Below are 23,805 nucleotides of genomic sequence, written 5' to 3'. Positions count from 1 at the left end.
CATTTCCCGGAAACAGTCTTGAGCAGCTTCTTCAACACATGAAACACGAGTGCTGGAACTTTAATAGTGACAACTATTTACTTTTACTGACTTTCAAAGTAGTCACCAGCATTGTTTATAACCCGTTGCCAGCGATGTGGAAGTCATAGTATACTCTTATCAGTGCCAGTTGTGTTGACATTTCGAACCGCGCGGTCTATTACCCGACGAATTTGTAGCTGTTCTAAAGCCGTGAAGTGTTTCCTTCAGTTTAGAAATCCAGTTGAACTTACGAGGGCTTAAGTCAGGGGAATGCATTAGGTGGTATAGCACTTAGGGGCCCCATCATCAAAAAAATCAGTAACAGCTTGCACTGTACGTGCTTGAACATTGTCCTGTTAATTGATAGCCAGGTCCCGCAGACAATGTCATCACTGCTGTCTGCTGTTCAGTTTTGGAACGCAACCTGCGACCAGCTTAGAGACAGAAGTGATGACATTCTCTGCAGGACCTGACCATCATTTTGCAGGACAATGCTCAAGCTCGTACAGTGCAATTTGTTACTGATTTGTTTGTCTGGCGGGGCTGCTAAGTGGTATACCACCTACTGCTCTCCCCTGACTTAAGCCCTCGTTACTTCATCCCGATTTCAAAGCTGAAGGAAACACTTCACTGCATTCGCTTTAGAACTGCTACAAATCCGTCGTGCAATAGACAGCGCCGCTCGAGCTGTCAACATAACTGGCACTGCTAAGAGTATCCTACGACTTCCACATCCCTGGCAACGGTTATACACAATGCTTGTGACTACTCTGAAGGTGAGTAAAACTTTGAAACACGTATCTATTTTGTACGAGCTGTAAATAAATAGTTGCCACTATTAAAGTTGCAACCCTCATATTTTATACCATGCAGCTACAAGCAGGCCTGACCTTATCGGACAGTGTCAGTATAGTCATGAATTAGCGATCATGAGCAAAGATGGATACCAAAATTAATCAATCTATCAGCTTTTGCGCCGGGAAGAGCAGCTGGGAACTTATTCAAAAGAAAACATGTCCATTAGTACCCGTGCAAATTTCAGTTTATTTTCTGTTGGCTGTTGATTCGTCTATCACATCTTCTGCAATTTCTTGGAGAGATGTTATCTGGATTTCGTTTGGTAATGACTACAAATCCGAAACTGGCCAGTAGCGAACAAACAGAAAATTTTATTGCCCGTAACGGACAATGTTTTCATTCCAAAACAATATCGTGCCCCTGAACCCGTGTGCAAACAAAGTCATCAATATAACCAATTTTTCGCCTGCTACTTAGATAACGCATGCACATATATTAGTTTCGATTTGATGAGCGTAAAGTAATTATGGGCAGAGATTAAACTAATTTTATAAAGCGCTCTGGACACGTATGTGCCAAGTAGGTAGGTTAAAGAACGAAAAGACCCACTACGGTTCAACAAAAAAAAAAAAAATTCGAAAAACGCTGTTAGAAAAAGAATGGGGAATGCTGACAGTCGAAAGTTAGTTGAAATTTGTGCGTCTATAACAAGATCTATATGAAAATTATACAACTTCTACCCTCATATCTTAGCGACAAACCTTGGAGAGAACATAACAAAATTCTGGTCCTACGTAAAATTAGTAAGGTAGCCGAGGAATCCTATCCAGTCACCTGTCGACAAACCTGGTGTGGCAATAGAAAATAGGAAAAGAAAAGCTGAAGTTTTAAAGTTAATGTTCAAAAAATAACACGCGCAAAATAATACAAACATGGCATCGCTCAACAAAATCAGAATATGCGGGGTACAGGCAAAACTGCCGCTGAGTAGCAACTAAACGTGTTGTAAAAGTCAGCAAGTCTGCATGGAACTGCAGTTCGGTTTTACAGAGAGTATCTTTCGTCACTGGCCTCTTAATTAGCTTGCAATTGTCCCAAATCTCTGGCCCAGTACAAAGTCTCATGCAACTGTAAAAAAAAGGGTAAAGAACGCACCAGTAAGTAACTAGCATCTTTAACATCGGTTAGCTAGGGAACTCTTGAGCATATTCGAACACACTGTAGAGCCAAAGAAATTGGTACACCTGTCTAATATCGTGCAGGGCCCCTATGAGCACGCAGAAGTGCCGCAACACGAAGTAGGATGGACTCGATTAATGTCTAAAGTAGTACTAGAGAGAACTGACACCATGAATCCTACAGTGCGGTCCATAAAACCGTAAGGGTACTAGGGGATGGAGATCTGTTCCGGACAGACAGCAGATTGCAAGGCATTGCATACATGCTCAATAATGTTCATGTATGGTGAGATTGGTGGCCAGCGGAAGTGTTTAAACTCAGAAGAGTGTTTCTAGAGCCAATCTGTAGCAATTCGGGACGTGTGGGATGCCGTATTGTCCTGCTGGAATTACCAAGACGGTCGGAATGCACGATGAACATGAATGGATGCAAGTGGTCAGACAGGATGCTTACGTGTAACCTGTCACATCTGTTAGACCCGTATCTAGACATATCAGGTCTCCCATATCACTGTAAGTGCACAAGTCCTACACCATTTCAGAGCTTTCATCAGCTTGAACAGTCCCCTGCTGACATGCAGGGTGCATGGGTGTCTCCATACCTGTACACGTCCACACACTTGATACAATCTGAAAGGAGACTCGATCGATCAGGCAACATGTTTCCGGTCGTCAACAGTATAATGTCGCTGTTGACGGGCCTAGGCGAGGCGTAAAGCTCTGTGTCGTGCAGTCATCAAGGGTACACGAGTGGGCCTTCGGCCCCGAAAGCCCATATCGATGATGTTTCGTTGAATGGTTTGCACGCTGACGTTCTGTGATGGACCACCTTTGAAATCTGCAGCAATTCGTGGAAGGGTTGGAGTTCTGTCACGTTCAACGATTATCTTCAGTCGTCGATGGTTCCGTTCTTGCAGGATCCTTTTCCGGCAGCAGCGATGTCTGAGATTTAATGTTTTACCGGATTCCGGATATTCATGGTACACTCGTGAAATAGTCGTATGGAAAAATCCTCACTTATCACTACCTCGGAGATGCTGTGTCCCATTGCTCATACGCCGACTGCAACACCCGTTCAAACTTATTTAAATCTTGATAACCTGCTTTTGTAGCAGCAGAAACCGATCAAATAACTACGCCGGACACTTGTCTTATACAGGCGTTGCCGACCGCAGCGGTGCATTCTCCCTGTTTATGTATCTCTGTATTTGAATAGGCATACCTGTACCAGTTTCTTTGGTGCTTCAGTGTATAATAAACTACCTTGAGGTAGAAATAATTATGTTCGTAAGTCAGCACGGAATGAGAAAGCTTTACTCTCGTGAATCTCAGTTTACCTTTTTCCCATATATTTTGAAAACTTTGAATGCAGTGCAAGAAGCAGGTTCCATACTCCTAGATACCCGAAAAGTGTTTGACCCGGTCCCCCATACAGACGGCCTACGAAGATCCGAGCAGGTAAGTGAGTAGCTCCATTGACAGAATTCAGTACGATATCCCGGACTGCGGGTGATCATCAGAGACAGGGGTATCGTCAGGAGCGCCTCAGAGAAATGTGATAGGACAACCTTGTTCTCTGTTTACGTAAACGATCTGACTTGTAGAGTGAACAGCAATCTGCGAGTGTTTGCTAATAACGGTGTTTTGAACGGCCAAGAGAGTGTTTGTAGGAAGATACTGGATGACTTAGAGAGAATACCCGTGTCGTGTGACATACGGCAGCCTGCCTGAAATGAAGAAAAATATAAGTTAGTCCATATGAATAGGGAACCGCTTCGATTAAATAACTTGGCATAACGTTTTGCCAAGTGCTATGAAATGGAGCGATAATTTGAGGTCCCTAGTAGCGAATGCTAATTCCCGATTTCAGCTTATTGAATAATTGTAGGAAAATTTAGCTCACCTGTAAAACTGATTACATATAGAATTCTTGAATATTGCTCCAGCGTTTGGGAGCCCGCCGGGTCAGAATAAAGGACGACATATAAGCATCGGGTTCGATCAACTCGGGATTATTATGGAGATACTTCGTAAATCCAACTTTAAATCACTGGAGGGAAGACGACGTTCTTTTCACACAAATTACAAAATTTACAGAGCCGGAATTAGCGGCTGTCAGCCGTACGATTCTACTGCTGCCAACCTATAAGGACCACGAAGACAAGATAAGAGAAATCTGAGCTTGTAAGCAGGTATATACTCGCTTTTCTGTCGCTTCATTTACGAGCTGAACGAGAATGGGAATGGCTAGTAATGGTGTAAGGTAATTGCCACCATGCGTGGTATGGTGGCTAGCGGGGATGGACCCGAGAGATAGGTTCAGAGAAAATGTTACTGTACGGCAAGTAATTTAAGTAAGTCATAAAGGTTTTATTGCAACCTAATCTATACTGCAGATTGAAATACACATTCCGGTCTCTTTGCAAGACTTGTAAAGAAATGAATCTTCACCTGAAAGAGTAGGAGGTATTTGTGGTATGGTCCGGTGAGAAAAGAGCAACCTAATATAAAACAGCAAAATACACCCATATTTTGAGTGGAGCTACGATGACTGGTGTACTGGAATTCATGGAATTTATCTGTTTATGAATATTTGTGTGGATATTATACAGAAATTTGTTATTTTTCACAATAATCAAAATTACCTTATAAACTTTTCAGTAATCAACGTCCTAGGGAAGTAACTATTTATGTGAAAGTTCTTTGGCGAATGTAGAAAAAGAACGAAAATAAGATGTCACCGAACCAGAGAGAGAGTGTGTGTGTGTGTAATGTTAAACGGTAATAAAAGCAACCATTTTGTGCCATCCATTTTAATGTAACTTGTAAATTGCAAAAAACTGGAAATGGAAAACATACGCTTAATTGAGTAACGGGCGACAGGAATAATGGACGAAGTACAGAGATGAAACTAAAATTTCAGTGACACCGCAAGTTCCATAGATTTCAGAGTCTTTCAGTTCTATTAACAATAATTTCCGCTCATCGCCGAACTGTGTTTCTATGAAAAAGTTATTTGCATTTTCAGTGCAGAAAAATTTATCATCTGTAGGAGGTTTGTGAACAACAATAAACTGAGTACCAATTGGTACTTTTAATCCAATCGATCCCCATGCAGTATAATACAGCGCATAGATGGCCAGTGATATATTACCAAGTTATGTGTAATAAAAAGTAGTTCGTTAGAACAGGTAAAATTGCCGATCGTAACTCCTTCTAAAACAAAACTTCCGCAATCCCACATAACAAGCTAAAGGGACATGGAAGCGCCAGACTGAATCTCTTTTAATAATCCGAGGGTTTCGACATAAAAATAATGACTAATGTACTGCTGTAAAAAATTTAAAGGGATACTGATATCGTAAATATAATACATGAGTAATATAATAAATTTGTCAACGTCTCTCGCATTTGCTTTTGAACTTGTGTTTATTAATTCATTCATGATCCAGTGCCTATGTTCCTCCTATTACTATACGTCTGTTTTAGGTCTACTAAAGTTTATTTTTTGGCAGTTTCTTATCCTTATCCCGCCTTGTGAATGCATCGGCTCTTCTTCTGGAGGTGTCATAATTCTTTCCATTGCTCTTAGAGGCAAACAATATAAAATTAATAAGAATTCAAAGCACATTCTGTATTAAATTATTGTCGTAATGACTTTCATCATATTTTATGATGACTGTGTGAGACTAGCATGCTAGTGTTTATCTGTCTAGGTGGCACTAAGGTTTTGTGCAGGGAGATCAGTGGCGCTAGACGACGTATGTAGAGCGTATACGAAGCAAAAAATACAGCGACAAATGCCATCAGGTTAAACTGTTACAGGAAGTTTATTTGGCTACCGAAACTGTAGCTGTCTGTTACTTATACGAGCGGTGTCAGTAACCGTCACCAGAAGAAAACAGCGTTTCATGATCAACCGCTTTAATACGCTAAGGCTACAATAGGCAGTAGCAGAACTGAACTCGAGAACCTACATCGAAATTGGTTAGTCGATGCCGTACCTCCACCTGGTGAGATTTGAGGTGCGGTGCACAACTCTGTGAGCCATTGCTAATGTCCGATGCTAAATGAAAGAATTTTTTCACATTTGTTTCCAAGGCCGCTTTTGTTCATCTGATTCGGCTAAAACTGATACACTACTTGTCAAATTTCCGAAGAACACCTGTTAAATAGGAGGAAGGTGCGACAGCATATACTGCAATGAGAGTCTGCCTGCCCTGTATTGTTTATCGTAGTTGTATCAAATGTGGAAACACCTCGTGGGGATACGAAGAAATTTACTGTAGACAGATACAGATCAGTAACAAATTTATTTACTGTCGAATACGGGTGTACTTTTAAATTAAAGAATATCTGTCGAATATTACACTGACATTTTAACTGAGTATCATGCAACAAGATGAAATACAGTTTTCCTGAAATAAATTTGCTAAACTGTTTTGACATTGTAGGAAATATAGAATTGGATTGAAGTTCATCTGTTTTAGTAGGGAACGTAAGAAGGAAAGAAAACACTAATATTATGGGAAACATAAATTAAGAGCGTGAGGATACGAAAGTTGACCCTTTATATTCATATTCCCAGTTGTATCACTGCAGTCCTTCTGCTCAATTCCAAGCAGCAACAGGGGCAGCTCTTTCGTATTACATTAACACTGACCTGTCGCGGAACTCAAACAGACGGTGGGTAGCTTCAGTGCCTGACGTCACCTGATATTTTTGGCTGTTACTGGGCTGATCAAGCAAGCGAAATAGCTTTGAAGAGTCTGTTAGTGTGAAGCTTTTTCGCCGAAAATCTAACAGGACTCACTCGATAACTGGAATCCATATAATAAAGGAAAGAGATTAGGGCTTTAAATGAAACGCATATCGCGTGCCACCTGATAAAAAGTATCTGTGGCGCACGGGATTTCATTAACGCGTTATCAGAATGTTCTGATAATTTATGGTGTTATCGAGCAGCGTAAATAAAATATTTCACGAGCAGCTACTCTTCTGAATTCAATCTCTTTGTACTGTACAGCTTTCATTCCATTTACGGGTATTGTTAGCCAGTACATTTAATGAATTCTCTTTCCGAGTGCGAATAGTATCTCATCTCTTTTGCAGCAAGCTCCACTTTCAGTTCATAAATGAAGAATCTGCTAGACGGGTACCCTCATTTTCTGATCGAGAGGGACAGACTTGTGAATAACGGCACAGTGTTTGAGACTGTCTGTGTTAACAGAGAAGAAAAACTTTTCGTGTGCTGGAAATTATCGGTGTACTCTGCAATACACTACGCTCATTTATTTTACAAAATGTTGAGTGTAATTAATAAAGGAGTAAATTTTTGAGTTAAATAGTCTTTTCGAGTGGACATCACAGCGCTACGAGAGACTGTATCTTGGGAAAAATATCTCAAGTGATGTAATATTATCAAAACGTCAGTATAGTACCAACTCGAGTTTTCGATATTCGGGCCAAATATGACTCATCCTTGCCTTCAAAGAAAATACTGTGATGTGTATCTGCTTTACAGAAAAAAAACAACCATACCTCCATGTTTGGATGAGAATGAAAATAAATGGTAGCAATATTTTCTTGAGAAGACAGTCGTATAGTTCAGAAAACGCAGGCATGATAAAGCGCAAACGTTTGAGCGAAGCACATAAAAAGTACTGAAAAGTAATGAAAGTGACACACCATTTCAGCAGACCTGAAAAGAATTAAAAGCTCACATTATGTTCTATTTCAAGGGAACGACTGTGCTCCACGACCGTGATGTAATCCAAGATAGAACGAAGGCCAGCATTCGCCGTAATGTCATCAGTCTTGTTTTATTGCACTGCAAAATTTAGATTTCAGCTGACAGTGCAGCTGTGACCAGTGCGCTATAAGCATTCATGTAGAATGAAGTAATCATTACGACACACATTAAGATACGACATCGGCATGTACAAACATTGGTCCAAACAGCTGAAATCTGGAGTTGCAATGCAATAACAAAGACAGATGATGTTACGGCCGATGCTGACCTTCATTCTGCCCTGCATTAAAATCACTGCTGAGCTGATTTCAGATTTGCGGTCCTCATTATGTTTCTGTAACGTGGTAAAAAAGCATGCTATCTGCTTGGAAAAGGATTATCTCCTATTTGTGAAATAAAGAACTCATTGTAATAAATAAACAAGACATTCCTCATAAAGGAGCACATCCCAAAATTAAATTAATAGTAGGAACGGTACTTCACTCAATATTGAAATGAGTAATGGATAATATCCTTCACTAAATATTTCCTTGCATATTTATTGTAAAAGTATTCTTCTTTCACTTACAAATTGCTTGTTATGAAAGTGGATAGACGAAGCAAGTAATGAAGAATAAATCTGTTTCCTGTTTCATATTACCCAGAACGCGAGATAAACAACGCAACAGTATCATGTGAGATTGTTCTGAAAAATAATGACTGCGAATTTTTTATTCTGTTCTCATTACCGGCTGCATGTCATGCACATTGCTTGATTGACTTTTCCACTTCGCTGACGCAAGCTGTAGCCCTCTGCTGCTAGAGGGCTCCGAATTATAGTGTGTAACACGGCGGCGTGTAATTTAACTATGGCGGTGGGCGAGAAACAGTGTGCAGTAATCGAGCTTCGAATTCGAAGCTTTCTTGCACACGCGTAGCCCTCTCTCCTTCATCACGACAGAGCCATATCAAACAGGGGCGCTGCAAGATCTGAAGGCTTCAGTTCACTGTAGTCATCAATCAGTCCCGACCTGCCCTCATCCCAGTTTCACCAATTTCCAAAAATTAAAGAACACCTTCCAAGACTTCGGCAACGGCCTTGCCACAGTGCATACACAGGTTCCCATGAGATCAGCGAAGTTAAGCGCTGTCGGGCGTGGCTGGCACTTGGATGGGTGCCATCCAGGCCGCCATGTGCTGTTGCCATTTTTAGGGGTGCACTCAGCCTCATGATGCCAATTGAGGAGCTACTAGACCGAATAGTAGCGACCCAGATCAAAGAAAACCATTTTAACGACCAGAAGAGCGGTGTGCGGACCACACTCCCCTCCTATCCGCATCCTCATCTGAGGATGACACGGCAGTCGGATGGTCCCGATGGGCCACTTGTGGCCTGAAGACGGAGTGCTTTTCCTAGACTTCACTTTGGCAGAGATGAAGCTGTAGAGGTGAAATTGTGACGCGGTCAATAAAGTCAAACATTTTACAGTGATGGTATCAACAAATGGTCTCTGTGAGAGTTGCGCTCGTCGCCGGGACGACTATGTTGACAAAATAAAAAGCCGTAATCGTGAAGAATAAACATGTAGAGTGTTAATAAAGTTTCTTTTATTTGAAAAGATTTAAGAGTTTCCACTTAAAAAAAATTCTTTGGCGCACTTCTCACCACGCCCTCCTAATTATGAGATGTTAAGTGAGATCTGTCTTTAGACCGTGAAGTAAATACGACACCTGGACATGATGGAACCTCACTGGGTGCTTTCAGTATTGAGTCCTATGACGTTGGAAATCAGTACTCTTCCGAATTAATACGACAGGTCGGCACACCAAACGGATTCGTGTAAAACGGGAATCAAGGAGCCTTGTTGCCCTCCACCATTGCCTTAAGTTATGTCAGTAATGGGTTGCGTACGTGCCGGTCAGTTGTATTGACACAGCGCAGTATGATAGGTCAAAGTCAATGTAGAGACGTGACAGGACGGCAGACAGGGGCATCCATGTTTCGACGTATTCGTGACGACTAAGGACTGAATTTGACGTGTTTTTTGTGTATCAATACGGATCGACCAACTAGTGTACAAGGAATGATGCATCTTTCGAAACTATGTAACACAACATAATAACAGAGGTCGTAGAAACATCTTAACCCATGCTTGTCAATCATTTACCGTAACTGCCAAACCTCTCCAAACATATCCATTCTGTCGACCCGATCTCCCTCTCGTATCACAACGGTATTTGGCTGAAAATATCGACGTGCTGTACAATGACCCATCGTAGGTACTTCGATAGAGATAAAACAATCATTTTCGGAATATTACAGTCGACACATACTACAGTAGAATGTTAAATGGTGAACAATCAAAACTCTGGAAACAAGAAGTAGAAGGAAAACGCCCTTGCCCAGTATATGGCATGCACAATTTCTTAGTGTTTCCTACTGCAGTGAAAGTTTGTGAAATTATACAGTATTTTTTCATATTTTAAGCACTGCCTGTTACGTTTCTCACCACCATTCGGGACTCTGCTCTTTCATAGCAGCACTGCGAAATTAATATCATATTCAGTATTGAGGTATTCATTTTGTGACAGGTGTAAGATAAGAGATTTAGGTTCTCTGAATAACCTTAAGAAAGCTACCAATCATGTAACATTTCATTTGGGAATTAATGGACCAATTAAAATATGATGATTATTATCTTTACATACAACTGCATCTAGTTGCTGCGCCACAGCTCCACCTGGAGTAGCGAATTACTCTTGTGGCTGACTCAACACAACGACGTCATTTGGAGGATAACACAAGACGCCTCAGTAACTAGGCATGCCAGAGCAAGAACATAGATTCAGTGCGCATTAACGTGTATTCTGGAAGCTGGAATTGCAGTAGACACCTTTCTGGACCTGTGAAAAGGAGGAAATGCTACAGTTTACAACACTGTCAGAGCGTGTAGAGTACTGAAATGACAGAAAAGCTAGGGCAAATGATGTCATGATTACCCAACAGTTACGCCTGGCAACTCCTGCCTGTTATGACTTAGTGGTCATGAACACTGCCGTTTCAGAAACACTAACCAAACAGCCGCTTATGTATATTACCAAGTTCATGCAGAAATTATGTGTTATGTGGTCACTGCCAGCCACTTGTTTCAGTGGGAGGTCTATGCCCCTATATCATCCAAGGTGAAACAGCATACTGGGCCAGACTGACTCCGACATCAGCTACAGACTGGCGCCTTTTCACCGGAGAGGATCCCTCTGGGTGACTGTCTACAGCTACTAGTCGTCTTCCTTGCGGAATGGAGTTCGAGCCAGGGCTTTCCAGCTGCCCAGCCATTACTGTCTGAACAGGGCAAACATTGTCGTCCTTCTTTGCCGAATGTGGACACACGCTGCCATTGTCCACAATTTTCCCTCTGCAGACACAGGACAGTGTCATCACTTTTGCTAAGGATCTCACCTGCCCAGTGGGTTGTCACACTGAGTAATGGAGGCAGGCCAGCTGTTTGATGCGACGAGCTTTCTGACATCCATGCACCACCTGGCGCTGTTCCTGTGTCAGCACTGTGGCCACTGTGCTAAAACAGCAGCTCCATGCTGACAGGTCATTGCCTGACGAAACACACAGAGAGCCCTCCTTCCGATGGGCCTGTGCTTAGAGTTGCACACTCAGCCAATCATGGCCGCCTAAGTCACTGGGGAGCATTAGCCGTGTCCCCAGTTATCCCTTCGCTGCTGCGTGATACCACAACACTGCAGTCCCGCTCAGGATGGTGAACCGATACCATTCTGATAATTAAAAAACAGTATTGATCGCAAATTTCTTTTAATCGGAGTGACCGGTTTCAATCCTTAAGGATCATCTTCAGACTCTTAAATAACACACGTACAGATAGAGGGATCTTTATAGTAACTTATATACACTGGAGTAAGATTACGAACTATATACACCCAGAATGGCAGGTGCACTTCCATGGAGCAGGCTGCGTCGATCCACGACGTTAAACTAACTGCTAAATGGATAGGCCAGGAGTGGTCTTAAATAGCACTAGTCCCACTCACCGTCCTGTGTATGACAGCAGTGTTATCCAATCAGAAGCACAGTGTGTACTATTAGCATAAAATGTATTACAATTGTGTATATTACTAAGATTTGAAGAAGAGTTATAGGTAAAATACATTGTAAAATTTCTATGAAATAGCTATTCGTGAAAAAATATAAACTGTAGTAAATAATTAGCTTAAAATAGTCTAGGCTGCCCGCTGTTATCCGTTCCGTAACATACGTTCTCTTGGCAAAGATATGTGGAATACCTGTGAAAGGATGCTATAGCGATAGAGAGAAGCTACTAGCAAAGATAATCTATATGGACGTAGAAACGGCGTCCAATATCGATGCGACATTTTGAAAAGCTGCCACAGAGTGCTGTAATGGGAGCAAAGACGATCTATGTAAACGTTAAGGTTTACCGTAAAAACGGAGTCCTCTATCGATGTGACACATCAATATAAATAGAAAGTATAGTAGTGAATATAATAGTCGTTAGGGATTATTCATAGTAATATGAATGGCCGAATAGCGAAACATGGGGCGTTAGTTAACAAGTAATCTTGCCTGTTATGTAGGAAGGAAACATAGGCACAAAGGGCAGCATAGGGTTTTAGATATACAAGGCTCCATTACATCTCGTGTTAGACAAGAAATGGTTTTAATTCATATGATAGATAATATTGTGTAAAGTAATGGTGATGCAGGAACAACCCATTCAACATCAAATGATACAAAATCCGTTAAAAAGAGACTGTTAGTGAAAAAAACACTTTCATAAGAGAAAGGGGGGTGGTTGGGAACAGAACATCGAGAATATTAACATAACAACAGGGAAAAATATAAGGAAACTGTAAAATCATTAATCATAGAATAATGCTAATGACGAAATTACAAGCCGGCATTATTTGTATAGAAAGAAGGTACTCTGAAACATAGACGGGAGAAAAAACGAAAGAGCAGTCAAAATTATAACAAGTCTTCAAAAAGATCAAAGAAATATTTTTCCCTAATATCAAGTTGCTCGCCCAGTAAAGCTAGAGGCTCGTTTTTATAATGTGCGTAAATTTCTATTCCTTGTAGTGAAATTAATAACTTGCTTCAGAATGTTGGTCAACAAACGCAATAATGGTAATAGCCACTCCTCTACCATTCGTTAGAAAGAGTTAATATTCTCCTAACGACTATTATATTCACTACTATACTTTCTATTTATATTGATGTGTCACATCGATAGAGGACTCCGTTTTTACATCTAATGCGTTGATGTACATCTCATGCGTTGATGTTGTTACGATACAAGCTAAACTAAAATGTCGTCTTAACACTGGCTTAGGGTAATCGTCAGTTGAGTTCTTTCCTACTTATTTGGCCGAAAAGTTCCCACAGTTACCTGGTGGATGTTCAGTTTCGGCAGCCATGCACATTGCATCTAGTACACTTCTGCTTACACCCAGTGCTAAGCAACCGCATATATAGCTCCGTTATGGAAATTAAATCATATAGAAAGGTCCCTGAATTCCACTGAAATACTGTCAATCAGCGAAGAGAACCACAATGATTACCTTCGAAAGTGCAGCCAATCCTGTGGAGTAGTCATCTTCTCCCAAGAAAGGCTTACTGTGAATTAGAAATAAAACTACAGAACTCCTCATCTTCCTCGTGTTACGTGGCGCAGATAGAGCCAGATGTGGTTCAAAAATGGTTCAAATGGCTCTGAGGACTGTGGGACCTAACATTTGAGGTCATCAGTCCCCTAGAACTTAGAACTACTTAAAACTAACTAAGGACATCACACAAATCCATGCCCGAGGCAGGATTCTGAACTGCGACCGTAGCGGTCGCGCGGTTCCAGACTGAAGCTTCTAGAACCGCTCGGCCACCGCGGCTGGCAGTCGGATGTGGGACAGGGAGTACAGCGGATACTCTCTATAGTTGGAAGACTCTCCAAAGTGTGGCTGCAGCGAGATGGCGCACGCAGTGCCACATATCGCTCAGGATTGCACCCTGAAAAAAATACTTTCATGTTTAAAATAAGTGAGTGCTTGCAAAACCAGGACATTAATCTTTGACTTTTCCTTCTGTTTATCTGACAGTTTATCGTTGTTTTATTTCTAACTGTTAATATACTTGTGAATATCTAAAGGTGTAAATACTACAAATGTAAATAAATGGGGAGCCGCTAACTAGGGTACCTCACCGCTACAATAATGTCATACAAACTGATATGCACCAGCTCAGTTCTGAAAGAAGGTACTCTTGTCGCTCACCCAGAATAGCTGCCAGTCTTGCTTTCGAAGCGCACAAAGAGCGCGTTCCCGGTGGAGACGAAGTCGTGCTTCTCCATGGCCCTGGAGAAGGTGTCGCAGAAAGTCTTGATGATGCGCGCGTCGTCCGCCCATGCAGCGTCGTACAGCGTCAGCGACTCCCCGCAGTCACCTTCATAAGGCTGGATGGGCGCTTCGATGCGGTTTATCCTGAAACTGCACAGGAGGCACTTGTAAATCACATTATTAAGCTAGTGACAGGATGAAGCAAATGCGAAAAATTTGAACAACCAACTCGCAGCATTGAAAGACGTTTTCCAAGTAGTGATCAGCAAACCACTGTATACTGCGCCGAACTGATATGAAAACGGCTATCATTTCTCCGTAGTTGACAAGAGATGTAATTCTTAACTGTTCTTCGAAACAGAGACTATGTAGTTACTGACGATGTGGCCGTAAAGATATAAATTCATCTCAATTCCCTTTTATGGCAACGTTTCTAATAAACACAGAACATTGTTAAGCAGTTATAGTGTAAGAATTGCCTTCAAAGCCGAAAACACACTAGGTCAGCTACCTGTACACAACGTCGAATCTAAAATACCTGCTACACCGACTGCAACGCCTTTTATATTGGCCAAACAGGCAGAAGTTTTGAAAACAGATTCAAAGAACATACGTAAGTAGCGAGTAAGAATGCAGAGGATAAATCTAGATTTTTGTCTTACTTAATTTCAAAACGACACATGGTCACTAATATTGCCAATAATATAATAATCACGCATACATTGTAAAAAAGTACCCGTATGAACAATTTTGAGGAAACAAAAGTCTACAGTCATGTGCACCATAGTAACAGTGATATTCTTAACGAAAGAAAAAAAACCTCAAAAGCATTGTTTTTTTGAATTCCTTTCGGAATAGTTTCGACGTGTTATAAGCTAGTTAATTGTACCCTATAATATCTCTTTGCACAGACCCATTTATCGTAAACAGCATGCCATGCTAAGTTCCTTATCGCAACATGCCATGTTAACATAGTGTTTGCGCCAGAAATGTCCTTTGTTACTTTACTACCGTTGTTTCCCAGACCATCGTAGCGTCTCTGAACGTCATCTGCTGTACTTTCTCGTTTCGTAATAATACTTTTACTTTTTTTCTCGTCTTGTCATTATGCACCTCTGTCAGTCATTTAAATCGAACTTTTGTCTCATAATTTCCATTTGCCTAATCACCTACCCACCCCGTACTGGCCCTACTTCTAACTTGCTTCTCCCGTATTAAAGTCCTGTGCCCTCTCACGACACCTAACTTGCAAGTTCAAGAGAAATATGTCGATTTAATAAACTGTGACTACTTGTTACAGTATTTACGTCACCATGGTGTTTCCTCATGTTTGTTAACAAGCCTTTCAACTTTATTTAATTTATATAACACATATCCATTTTAATAATAGACTAGTTCACACTATATTATGTTAGTTCATTGATTATCTGAATTGTGTAGACGAATTGTTTTAAACATTTATGTATTTGAATTGTTGTTGATGATGCGTATTGCTATCATTTGATTAATTCTGTCATACTCCGCTGTTTCATATCATGTAGATGCCAGTGAATAATGGCCTTTGTGGCAGAAACCGTTCTTGGTTTAAAATAAAAATAAAAATAGCAGATGTTGCGGGCATTTTCTTCAATACTAAACATAGCGATAAACACTGAACTGATGAATAAATATTGCACGGGAAGAAACTGGTACCTAATAACTTCAGACGGTGGCGTAATCAGTGGAATGATACTAAAAAATGTGCACATCTAATTCAGTGTCTTTTGAAGAAACAAGCTTCTCTAACAATCCATCATCAACGACACGTTACACCTTTCAAGGTGGGTACTTCTATGGAAACTTGACTACATATGCTTAAGCCTTGATGTCCTGTTGTAAACAAATTCATGACGCTACCTGACTTCAATCATGAAAAAGGAATTAAAGTATGTAGCTCACACTTACGGAAAACGCGAATCCAATGAATGGTAGACATCGCATTTATAATCAAGTATCAGTCAATGCGAAAATTATTTGAAAAATACTATTTATGTTAACATCTATAACAGTGATCAACATATACCCGACGTGGTGGAATCGGCGTCGCAGCCCGTTCCTCCAATCAGAATATTCGAAAATGGAAATAAGAAGCTACTGGTAAAACGTCTCCTAGTTACATGAATTATGATGCGGTTGAAAGCAATTAAATATGCATGAACTATTGCATATTGCTGAACGCTCGAAACAACATTATCTGCAAGTGAGGTTTGTGGAAAATGATCACACATACTGTACAGAATCTGCTACAGCAATTTTGCGCTCAGTAAGTGAGTAGAACGTATGTTTACTTTTGAAAAATTTGCATCCAGAGATTGGAATATTCATCACTACAGACTGGGGAAAACCATCTTGGAACTCAATGACTTCTGCTTCATCACAGGCCACAAATGACAGACGAAGGGGATACTTAGCAATATGTAAATACGGAATGATACAGAAACAGCACAGGTCAAATTGCTACTTAAACGTTCAAAAAAAAAAAAAAAAAAAAAAAAAAAGGCTTGGGAAAGCGGCAGCAAGAACAAAAAATATAACTAAATTGTATGTCGATTTGAAATCAGCAAACAGGGGACATGAGCCACTTGGCATTCTAGATACATCCACTATTTAGGTCGGAAGTTAAAGAAATCAGAATATCACAAATACGTACTCACGACTTCCAGAAAAGTACAGAATGAACTAAGCTGAAGGGGAGAGTGACGACATTGAATGCATAATGCATTATTTGACTATTGACCATAAGACGTGCCGGTAACCACCTTCAAACTAGCGAAATTAGTGAAAATAAGCCATGGTTGAAACCACCATGCTGGCCGCAGTGGCCAAACGGTTCTCGTCGCTTCAGTCTGGAAACGCGTGACCGCTACGGTCGCAGGTTCGGAACCTGCCTCGGGCGTGGATGTGTGTGATGTCCTTAGGTTAATTAGGTTTTAGAAGTTCTAAGTTCTAGGGACTGATGACCTCATCAATTAGGTCCCATAGAGCTCAGAGCCATTTGAACCATTTGAAACCACCATGCGAATAAAATGACTCAAATCCTAGCCTGTAAGCAACCACTTCTAATAACAAAAATCTCTCACCAATAACTGAAAACTCGAAGCGCAGTATCTGTCACACGTCTATTCATAACAAACATGCTGGAAGAAGTGTGTTTCAAAGCTGTCCGCTTACAATGCCCAGAACAGTGATGGGCTGAAAGCGCCTGACAGCTGTCAAAGGCGACAATGCCCCTTTCGCGACATTTGAGAGATAGAGAACTCGAAAAATCTACGCTGTATATCTCGATATTGGGTACGGAACATCTTTGCAATTAGTCAACAAAGATCCTTTCGCGAATGTCTGAAAGAAATTTACTGAAGAACTGAACGTGCACGTTTAACATACAACATTCAATCTTGAGTTTGTGTGTTTACTTCAAGTCACAAGACACATACTACACTACCGGCCATTAAAATTTCTACACCAAGAAGAAATGCAGTTGAAAAACGGGTATTCGTTGGACAAATATATTATACTAGAACTGACATGTGACTACTTTTTCACGCAATTTGGGTGCATCCACCCTGAGAAATCAGTATCCAGAACAACCACCTCTGGACGTAATAACGACCTTGATACGCCTGGGCATTGACTCAAACAGAGCTTGGATGGCGTCTGAAGGTACAGCTCCCATGCAGCTTCAAACGATACCACAGTTCATCAAGAGTAGTGAACGGCGTATTGAGACGAACCAGTTGCTCGGCCACCATTGACCAGACGTTTCCAGTTGGTGCGAGATTGGGAGAATGTGTTGGCCAGGGCAGCAGTCGAACATTTTCTGTACCCAGAGGGGCCCGTACAGGACCTGCAACATGCGGTCGTTGCACTATCCTGCTGAAATGTAGGGTTTCTCAGGGATGTAATGAAGGGTAGAGCCACGGGTCGTAACACATGTGAAATGTAACGTCCACTGTTCAAAGTGCCGTCAATGCGAACAAGAGGTGACCGAGACGTGTAACCAATGGCACCCCATACCCTCACGGCGGGTGATACGCCAGTATGGTGAGGACGAATAAATGCTTCCAAAGTGTGTTCACCGCGATATCACCAATCACTGATTCGACCATCATGATGCTGTAAACAGAACCTGAATTCATCCGAAGAAATGACGTTTTGTCATTCGTGCACCCAGGTTCGTCGTTGAGTACACCATCGCAGGCGCTCCTGTCTGTGATGCAGCGTAAAGGGTAACCGCAGCCATGGTCTCCGAGCTGATACTCCATGCTGCTGCAAACGTCGTCCAACTGTTCGTGCAGATGGTTGTTGTCTAGCAAACGTCCACGTCTATTGTCTCAGGGATCGAGAGGTGGCTGCACGATCCGCTACAGCCATGCGGATAAGATGCCTGTCATCTCGACTGCTAATGATACGAGGCCGTTGGGATCCAGCACAGCGTTCCGTATTACCCTCCTGAACCCACCGATTCCATATTCTGCAAACAGTCATTGGATCTCGACCAACGTGAGCAGCAATGTCACGATACGATAAACCGCAATCGCGATAGGCTACAATCCGACCTTAATCAAAGTCGGAAACGTGATGTTACGTATTTCTCCTCCTTACACGAGGCATCACAACAACGATTCACCAGACAACGCCGGTCAACTGCTGTTTCTGAATGAGAGATCGGTTGGAAATTTTCCTCTTGTGAGCACGTTGTAGGTGTCGTCACCGGCGCCAATCTTGTGTGAATGCTCTGAAAAGCTAATCATTTGCATATCACAGTATCATCTTTCCGTCGGTTCAATTTCGCGTCTGTAGCAAGTCATCTTCGTGGTGTAGCAACTTTAATGGCCAGTAGTGTATCATGCACTCTGCGTACGCTGATAACCACACTGCCTAAGAACTTTTTCGTAACCTCGTGTCAAAGGACTGAATGACGATATTTCGCAGCGTACCCTAATGACGGACGTGAAGGTAGAGAGTCAGTAAAATTCTGGAAAGTACTGACAGGTAGGTGGAGCCATCTCGACTCCACTGTCGTGGGTAGCAGCTCTAGGTTTCCTGGCTGAGAATGCATGGCACGAACAGTCCGGAGGTGGTCTCACAGACACTCGACTGGGTTTATATCTTGGGGGCTTGGTGGCCAGGGGAGTACGGCAGTGATCCCGGTGGTCTTCGAACGACTCACGTACACTATGAGCTGTTCGGAACGTTGCGTTGTGCTGCTGGTAGATTCCTTCAGCAAACTGTATGTGGGGGAAGTAAAAGGTCCTCCAGGATAAATACATATGTTAGCTGGTTCACTGTGCGTGGCAGAATGAAGAGGGGATGCCACGAAAACATAACGCTCCCTCGTCCGGTCTGGAGGCTTTGCATTCAAATATTTCAAGAGGTGCTCGTCTATGGCCATCAGTCCGATGGAGCATGAAATGTGATCCATCTGAAAAGGACACGTGTTGTCACTCAGTAGGCCTCGAATTGCGGTACTGGCTTACAAATTTCAGCCTTTGTTGACTATGAACAGCAATAAGCGTGGTTGCATGAACCGGGCACCTGCTGTGTTGGTCTTTGAGAAGGCTTGGTAGCTCCTTGGTTCATCTGGGCGGTCAGTTGATCAGCAGCGGAACATCTATTCGCCCGTGTACATCTCCGCAGCCGTCGTTCACTCCTGTCATCTATTGGCGGTAGTACACCACATTTGTCTCAACACCAGTTTTGGATAGCGCAATTTTCCCATGCACAGCGTACAATAACCATGGCGGTATCCGACCAGTTTGCAATCGGAGTCCTTTCGGAAATGATTCTAGCCTTGGTGAAAAACCCAATGATCAAGCCCTTTTGGACGTCAGATAAATCGCTCCGATTGCGCATTACGACAACGACTCCATTGTTTTCCGACACGCTTTGTATACCCTCGACTGCTAGTGCTGCCACCTGCCGTTTGTGGGTGGTCATTGAAATTGACGTCAAACATCAACCATAGTCGGTAATCACATTTATGTGACGGTACACTGTGTACACTCACAGAAAAGTCCTGAGATTTGTGTGTATCCGATCTTCCTCTTCTCAGTATATGTGATGCGCCAAAGGGATTTGTCAGTTAATAGTCGACGTACCTGGGGAAGTAGAGGCGGACGACCTCGCCGGGGCGGCCGCGCATGAGGTAGGTGCAGGAGGTGTGCGGCGGGTACCAGTGGGCCACGCTCAGGAAGATGCCCTCAGAGTCCCCGGAGGAGGCGAGCGCCTCGGAGCTCAGCAGCCAGTCGCAAGTGCCGTTGCGCACGCCCGCCGTCTCCACGTGGCCCGGCCAGCTGCCCACGTTGAAGTGGAAGCCCGTGTTCAGCAGCGGGCCCGCCGCCGAGCTCGAGAACTCCACCAGCAGGTCCTCCGACGTGCCGATGATGGAGTACGGGAACTTGCCCATGCCGCAGAACACGCCTGAAAACAATGGCGAGCGTCACACTCTACCCATAAAACTGGCTCACGTTACTACAACTATTAACAGATTTGCCACCAACCTGACACAAACAAAGACATTTCAGAGAGAATAATCCAATTTCAAAAGATCATATGAAGAGTGGAAAGTGAAAAGTTTCTAAGTAGCAAATCTCATATCTGCCTAGATATACGGAAGTGCAAGAAGTTTTGCTTTGTCACTGCTACCAAAAGAGAAGTGCACGTACTGAAATGGTTCAAATGGCTCTAAGAACTATGGGACTTAACTTCTTAAGTCATCAGTCCCCTAGAACTTAGAACTACTTAAAACTAACTAAGCTAAGGACATCACACACATCAATGCCGGAGGCAGGATTCAACCTGCGACCGTAACGGTCGCACGTACCGAACTGTGCCACCATCTGCGCGCGTTTCCCCTAGGTACTGCTCTGATAGGGTCACGTGGCCGTCCGTAGTTCCGAGTCAGGTCTTATAGTCAAAGAGGTAACAACTGCAATGTATTCCAGCGAGGACTGCACCGATATGATACTCATCTATGGAGAGACACAGCGCAGTGCAGCTGAGGCCCGGAGGCTGTGATCACAACGTTTACCGACGCGACGTCTAAATTCTGCGTATGTTTTTAGAGACGGGTTTACTAACGGAGGAAGCTTTCCAGGTTCAGTAAGTCGTGGAAATACCTATTCCGACGCAACCGATGTTTCCCGGAACGTTATCGAGTATTTAGGAATATATGCCATGCACGGTAAGCATAATTTAAATGAAAATAACGCATACGTACAATGAACTATAAACGAAACTGTTACGGTGCTACTGTGTTTAGGTTTCTGTGTTATTCCTCTCTATAATAAGATAATAGTAATAATAATACTAACATGGTTATTAATATTATGAAAGTCGTTACACTCCCCCTCGTAATACCAATTTGTCATCGTAATTAGGACAAAGCAGAGTAGCAGCGGATCTCGGGATATGGAGAAACGATAACATCATCTGTTTACGCTGTAGCTACACCATCAGCTACATGGAAACGATATCCAAAACAGGGCATCATTCAGACATATCTCGTAAATAAAGTCGCCGTAAATCCAGATTTAATCAGGCAGATTTTCGATTTTCTGGGTAGATTAATGATATTTCGCCAATGGCACTCCTGTCATCAGACACAATATACATAACCGGGCTCCTGAAAATCTTCACTGGTTACGACCATACCCAGGCGAGCTCGTGTCTTAACGTATGGAATGGTATTCTAGGAGACCCCATCACCATCATTGGACGAGTTTATTTGGGTCCCAGACTAACTGGTCAGCTAAATGTAGGGATCTCCTAGAAAACATCCTACTTCATTTATCTGTGATTCATTGATATCAGCAACATTATGAACCCCCTATTATTGTAGGGGGATTAAGGAGTATCAGAACAATGTGTACCCCGAAAGGTGGAGATTCGTGGTGGTTCCATTCGATGGTCAGCAAGATCACGTGATTTAAAGCCCTTGGATTTCTTATGGGGTTATATCAAAGTCAAGGTTTACGAAACCGAACCGGAAAATTCAGATGTTTTAAAAGAAAGAGTATGTCATGCTTGCGCTTCAATACCAGCAGAAATGTTACGAGATTCCATGCCAATCCCGAAAGGCTCTTACATTAATGCATCCAACAAGGCGGACATGCATTTGAATATTAGTATTATGAATAATGCAGTTATAAATATCTGCCAGTTTATAACATAGGTTTAAAGGAAAATCATTTGTGATAATCATTTATTCATTGTTCTTTATGGCAATCAAAAATGTGAAAGCATTTATGTAATACAGCCAACTGTTGTTAATAAAGTGGCTGTCGTATGACCTTATATTGATATGCCTTGAAACACAATTAATATGCTTTGGCGGTTGTATGGATTGTTTTGGTCAGGGAGAATCATTCTCCTCAACAGGCACCTTTCTCGAGCCCAGAAATCTAATCCAGCACCGCTCCTACAGCAAGTAAGTTTTCTATTCACAAGCTATAGGACGAGTTATAGTTGTAAAGCGTTTGATTTCAAGCGCTGGTCTTAAGTATAGCAGGCTCTCCTCTTTGTTGGTGTGGAGGGCACTTTAGTGTTCTACTTAGGTAAACCTTTCGGCGTTTGTGCTATCGGGGATTAACTAACGTCAATGGGGGATGGTGTGCGTGGACCACATGGTATATATCTGTATTTGTACACAACTAAATTGATTCCAAAAATGTTGAGAAGATATTCTGATACCACACAAATAAGTTGCGCCCCACAGCATCGCAAAAAATAATGAGTCAATTTAGAAATTAAATATATTCTCGCTATTTCTTAACACCGTATCTCTAAGCACGAAATCTGAAATTCGTCAAGAAAATGAAAAAAAAAAACAATTTATCTCTCTTTGTATCTAGCTAACTTGAATACGAATAATTTAGAATGTATTCTGATGTTACTGCATCATCGCAAAAAAATAATGAGACGAATTAGAAAGTAAATTATAAAATAAATACTCTATTACCAAAGTTCTAAGCTTAGTTGAGCATGCATCCAAACAGCTGACAAGAATAATGTACGGAAAAATGGAAAACATATTCGACCATATGTTAGGTGACGATCGGTATGGCATTAGAAGAGGTAAAGGCATCAGATACACAGTTCTGAGATTGCACTTGATAATGAAGCATGGTTGAAGAAAAGTCAAGACACCCGCATAGGATTAGTCGATCTAGAAAATCGTTCGACAATGCTAAATCGAGCAATAATGGTGAAAGGTTAAGAAAAAAATAGTAAGCTATTGGGGAACGTGGGTGATATACACCACGTACAAGAGCAAAGTGGGAAAAATTAGACTAGAAGACCACGAACGAAGTACTCGAACTAGAAACTCCGTAAGACAAGGATGTAGTCTTTCGCCCCAGCTGGTCAGTCTATACAAAGAAGAAGCAATTGCCTAAATAAAAGAAAGATTCAAAAGTAGAAATAAAAAGTCAGAGTGAAACGATATCACAAACAAAATTCGCTGGTGATATTGCTATCTTCAACGAAGTTGAAAGAGAATTACAGGATCTGTCGAAAGGAAAGCATTGTCCAAATGGTATAGAATTTAGACTGAGCGTCAACTGGAAAACGACAAAAGTAATGAGATGTTACAGAAATGAAAATAGGGAGAAACTTGACATCAAAACTGGTGATCATAAAGAAGGTGAAGTTAAGGAA

General features: G+C 41.9%; 1 protein-coding gene across 1 annotated transcript in view; it reads right to left on the bottom strand.

Moving 5' to 3' along the window:
- The window catches only part of LOC124775432 (cubilin-like), a 187,658-nt gene that overhangs the window by 59,519 nt on the left and 104,334 nt on the right, over positions 1-23,805 (bottom strand). The window contains exons 5-6 of the mRNA XM_047250265.1: positions 20,247-20,568; positions 14,047-14,259 (exon numbers count right to left, since the gene is read on the bottom strand). Of these exons, the coding sequence (XP_047106221.1) occupies positions 14,047-14,259; positions 20,247-20,568 (535 nt within the window). The remainder of the gene's footprint in view (positions 1-14,046; positions 14,260-20,246; positions 20,569-23,805) is intronic.

Source organism: Schistocerca piceifrons, chromosome 2 (genome assembly GCF_021461385.2).
Source record: "Schistocerca piceifrons isolate TAMUIC-IGC-003096 chromosome 2, iqSchPice1.1, whole genome shotgun sequence".
Taxonomy (NCBI): Eukaryota; Metazoa; Arthropoda; class Insecta; order Orthoptera; family Acrididae; genus Schistocerca; species Schistocerca piceifrons.
The sequence above is the reverse complement of the archived record's forward strand: the minus strand, read 5'-3'. Positions and strand labels throughout refer to the sequence as shown.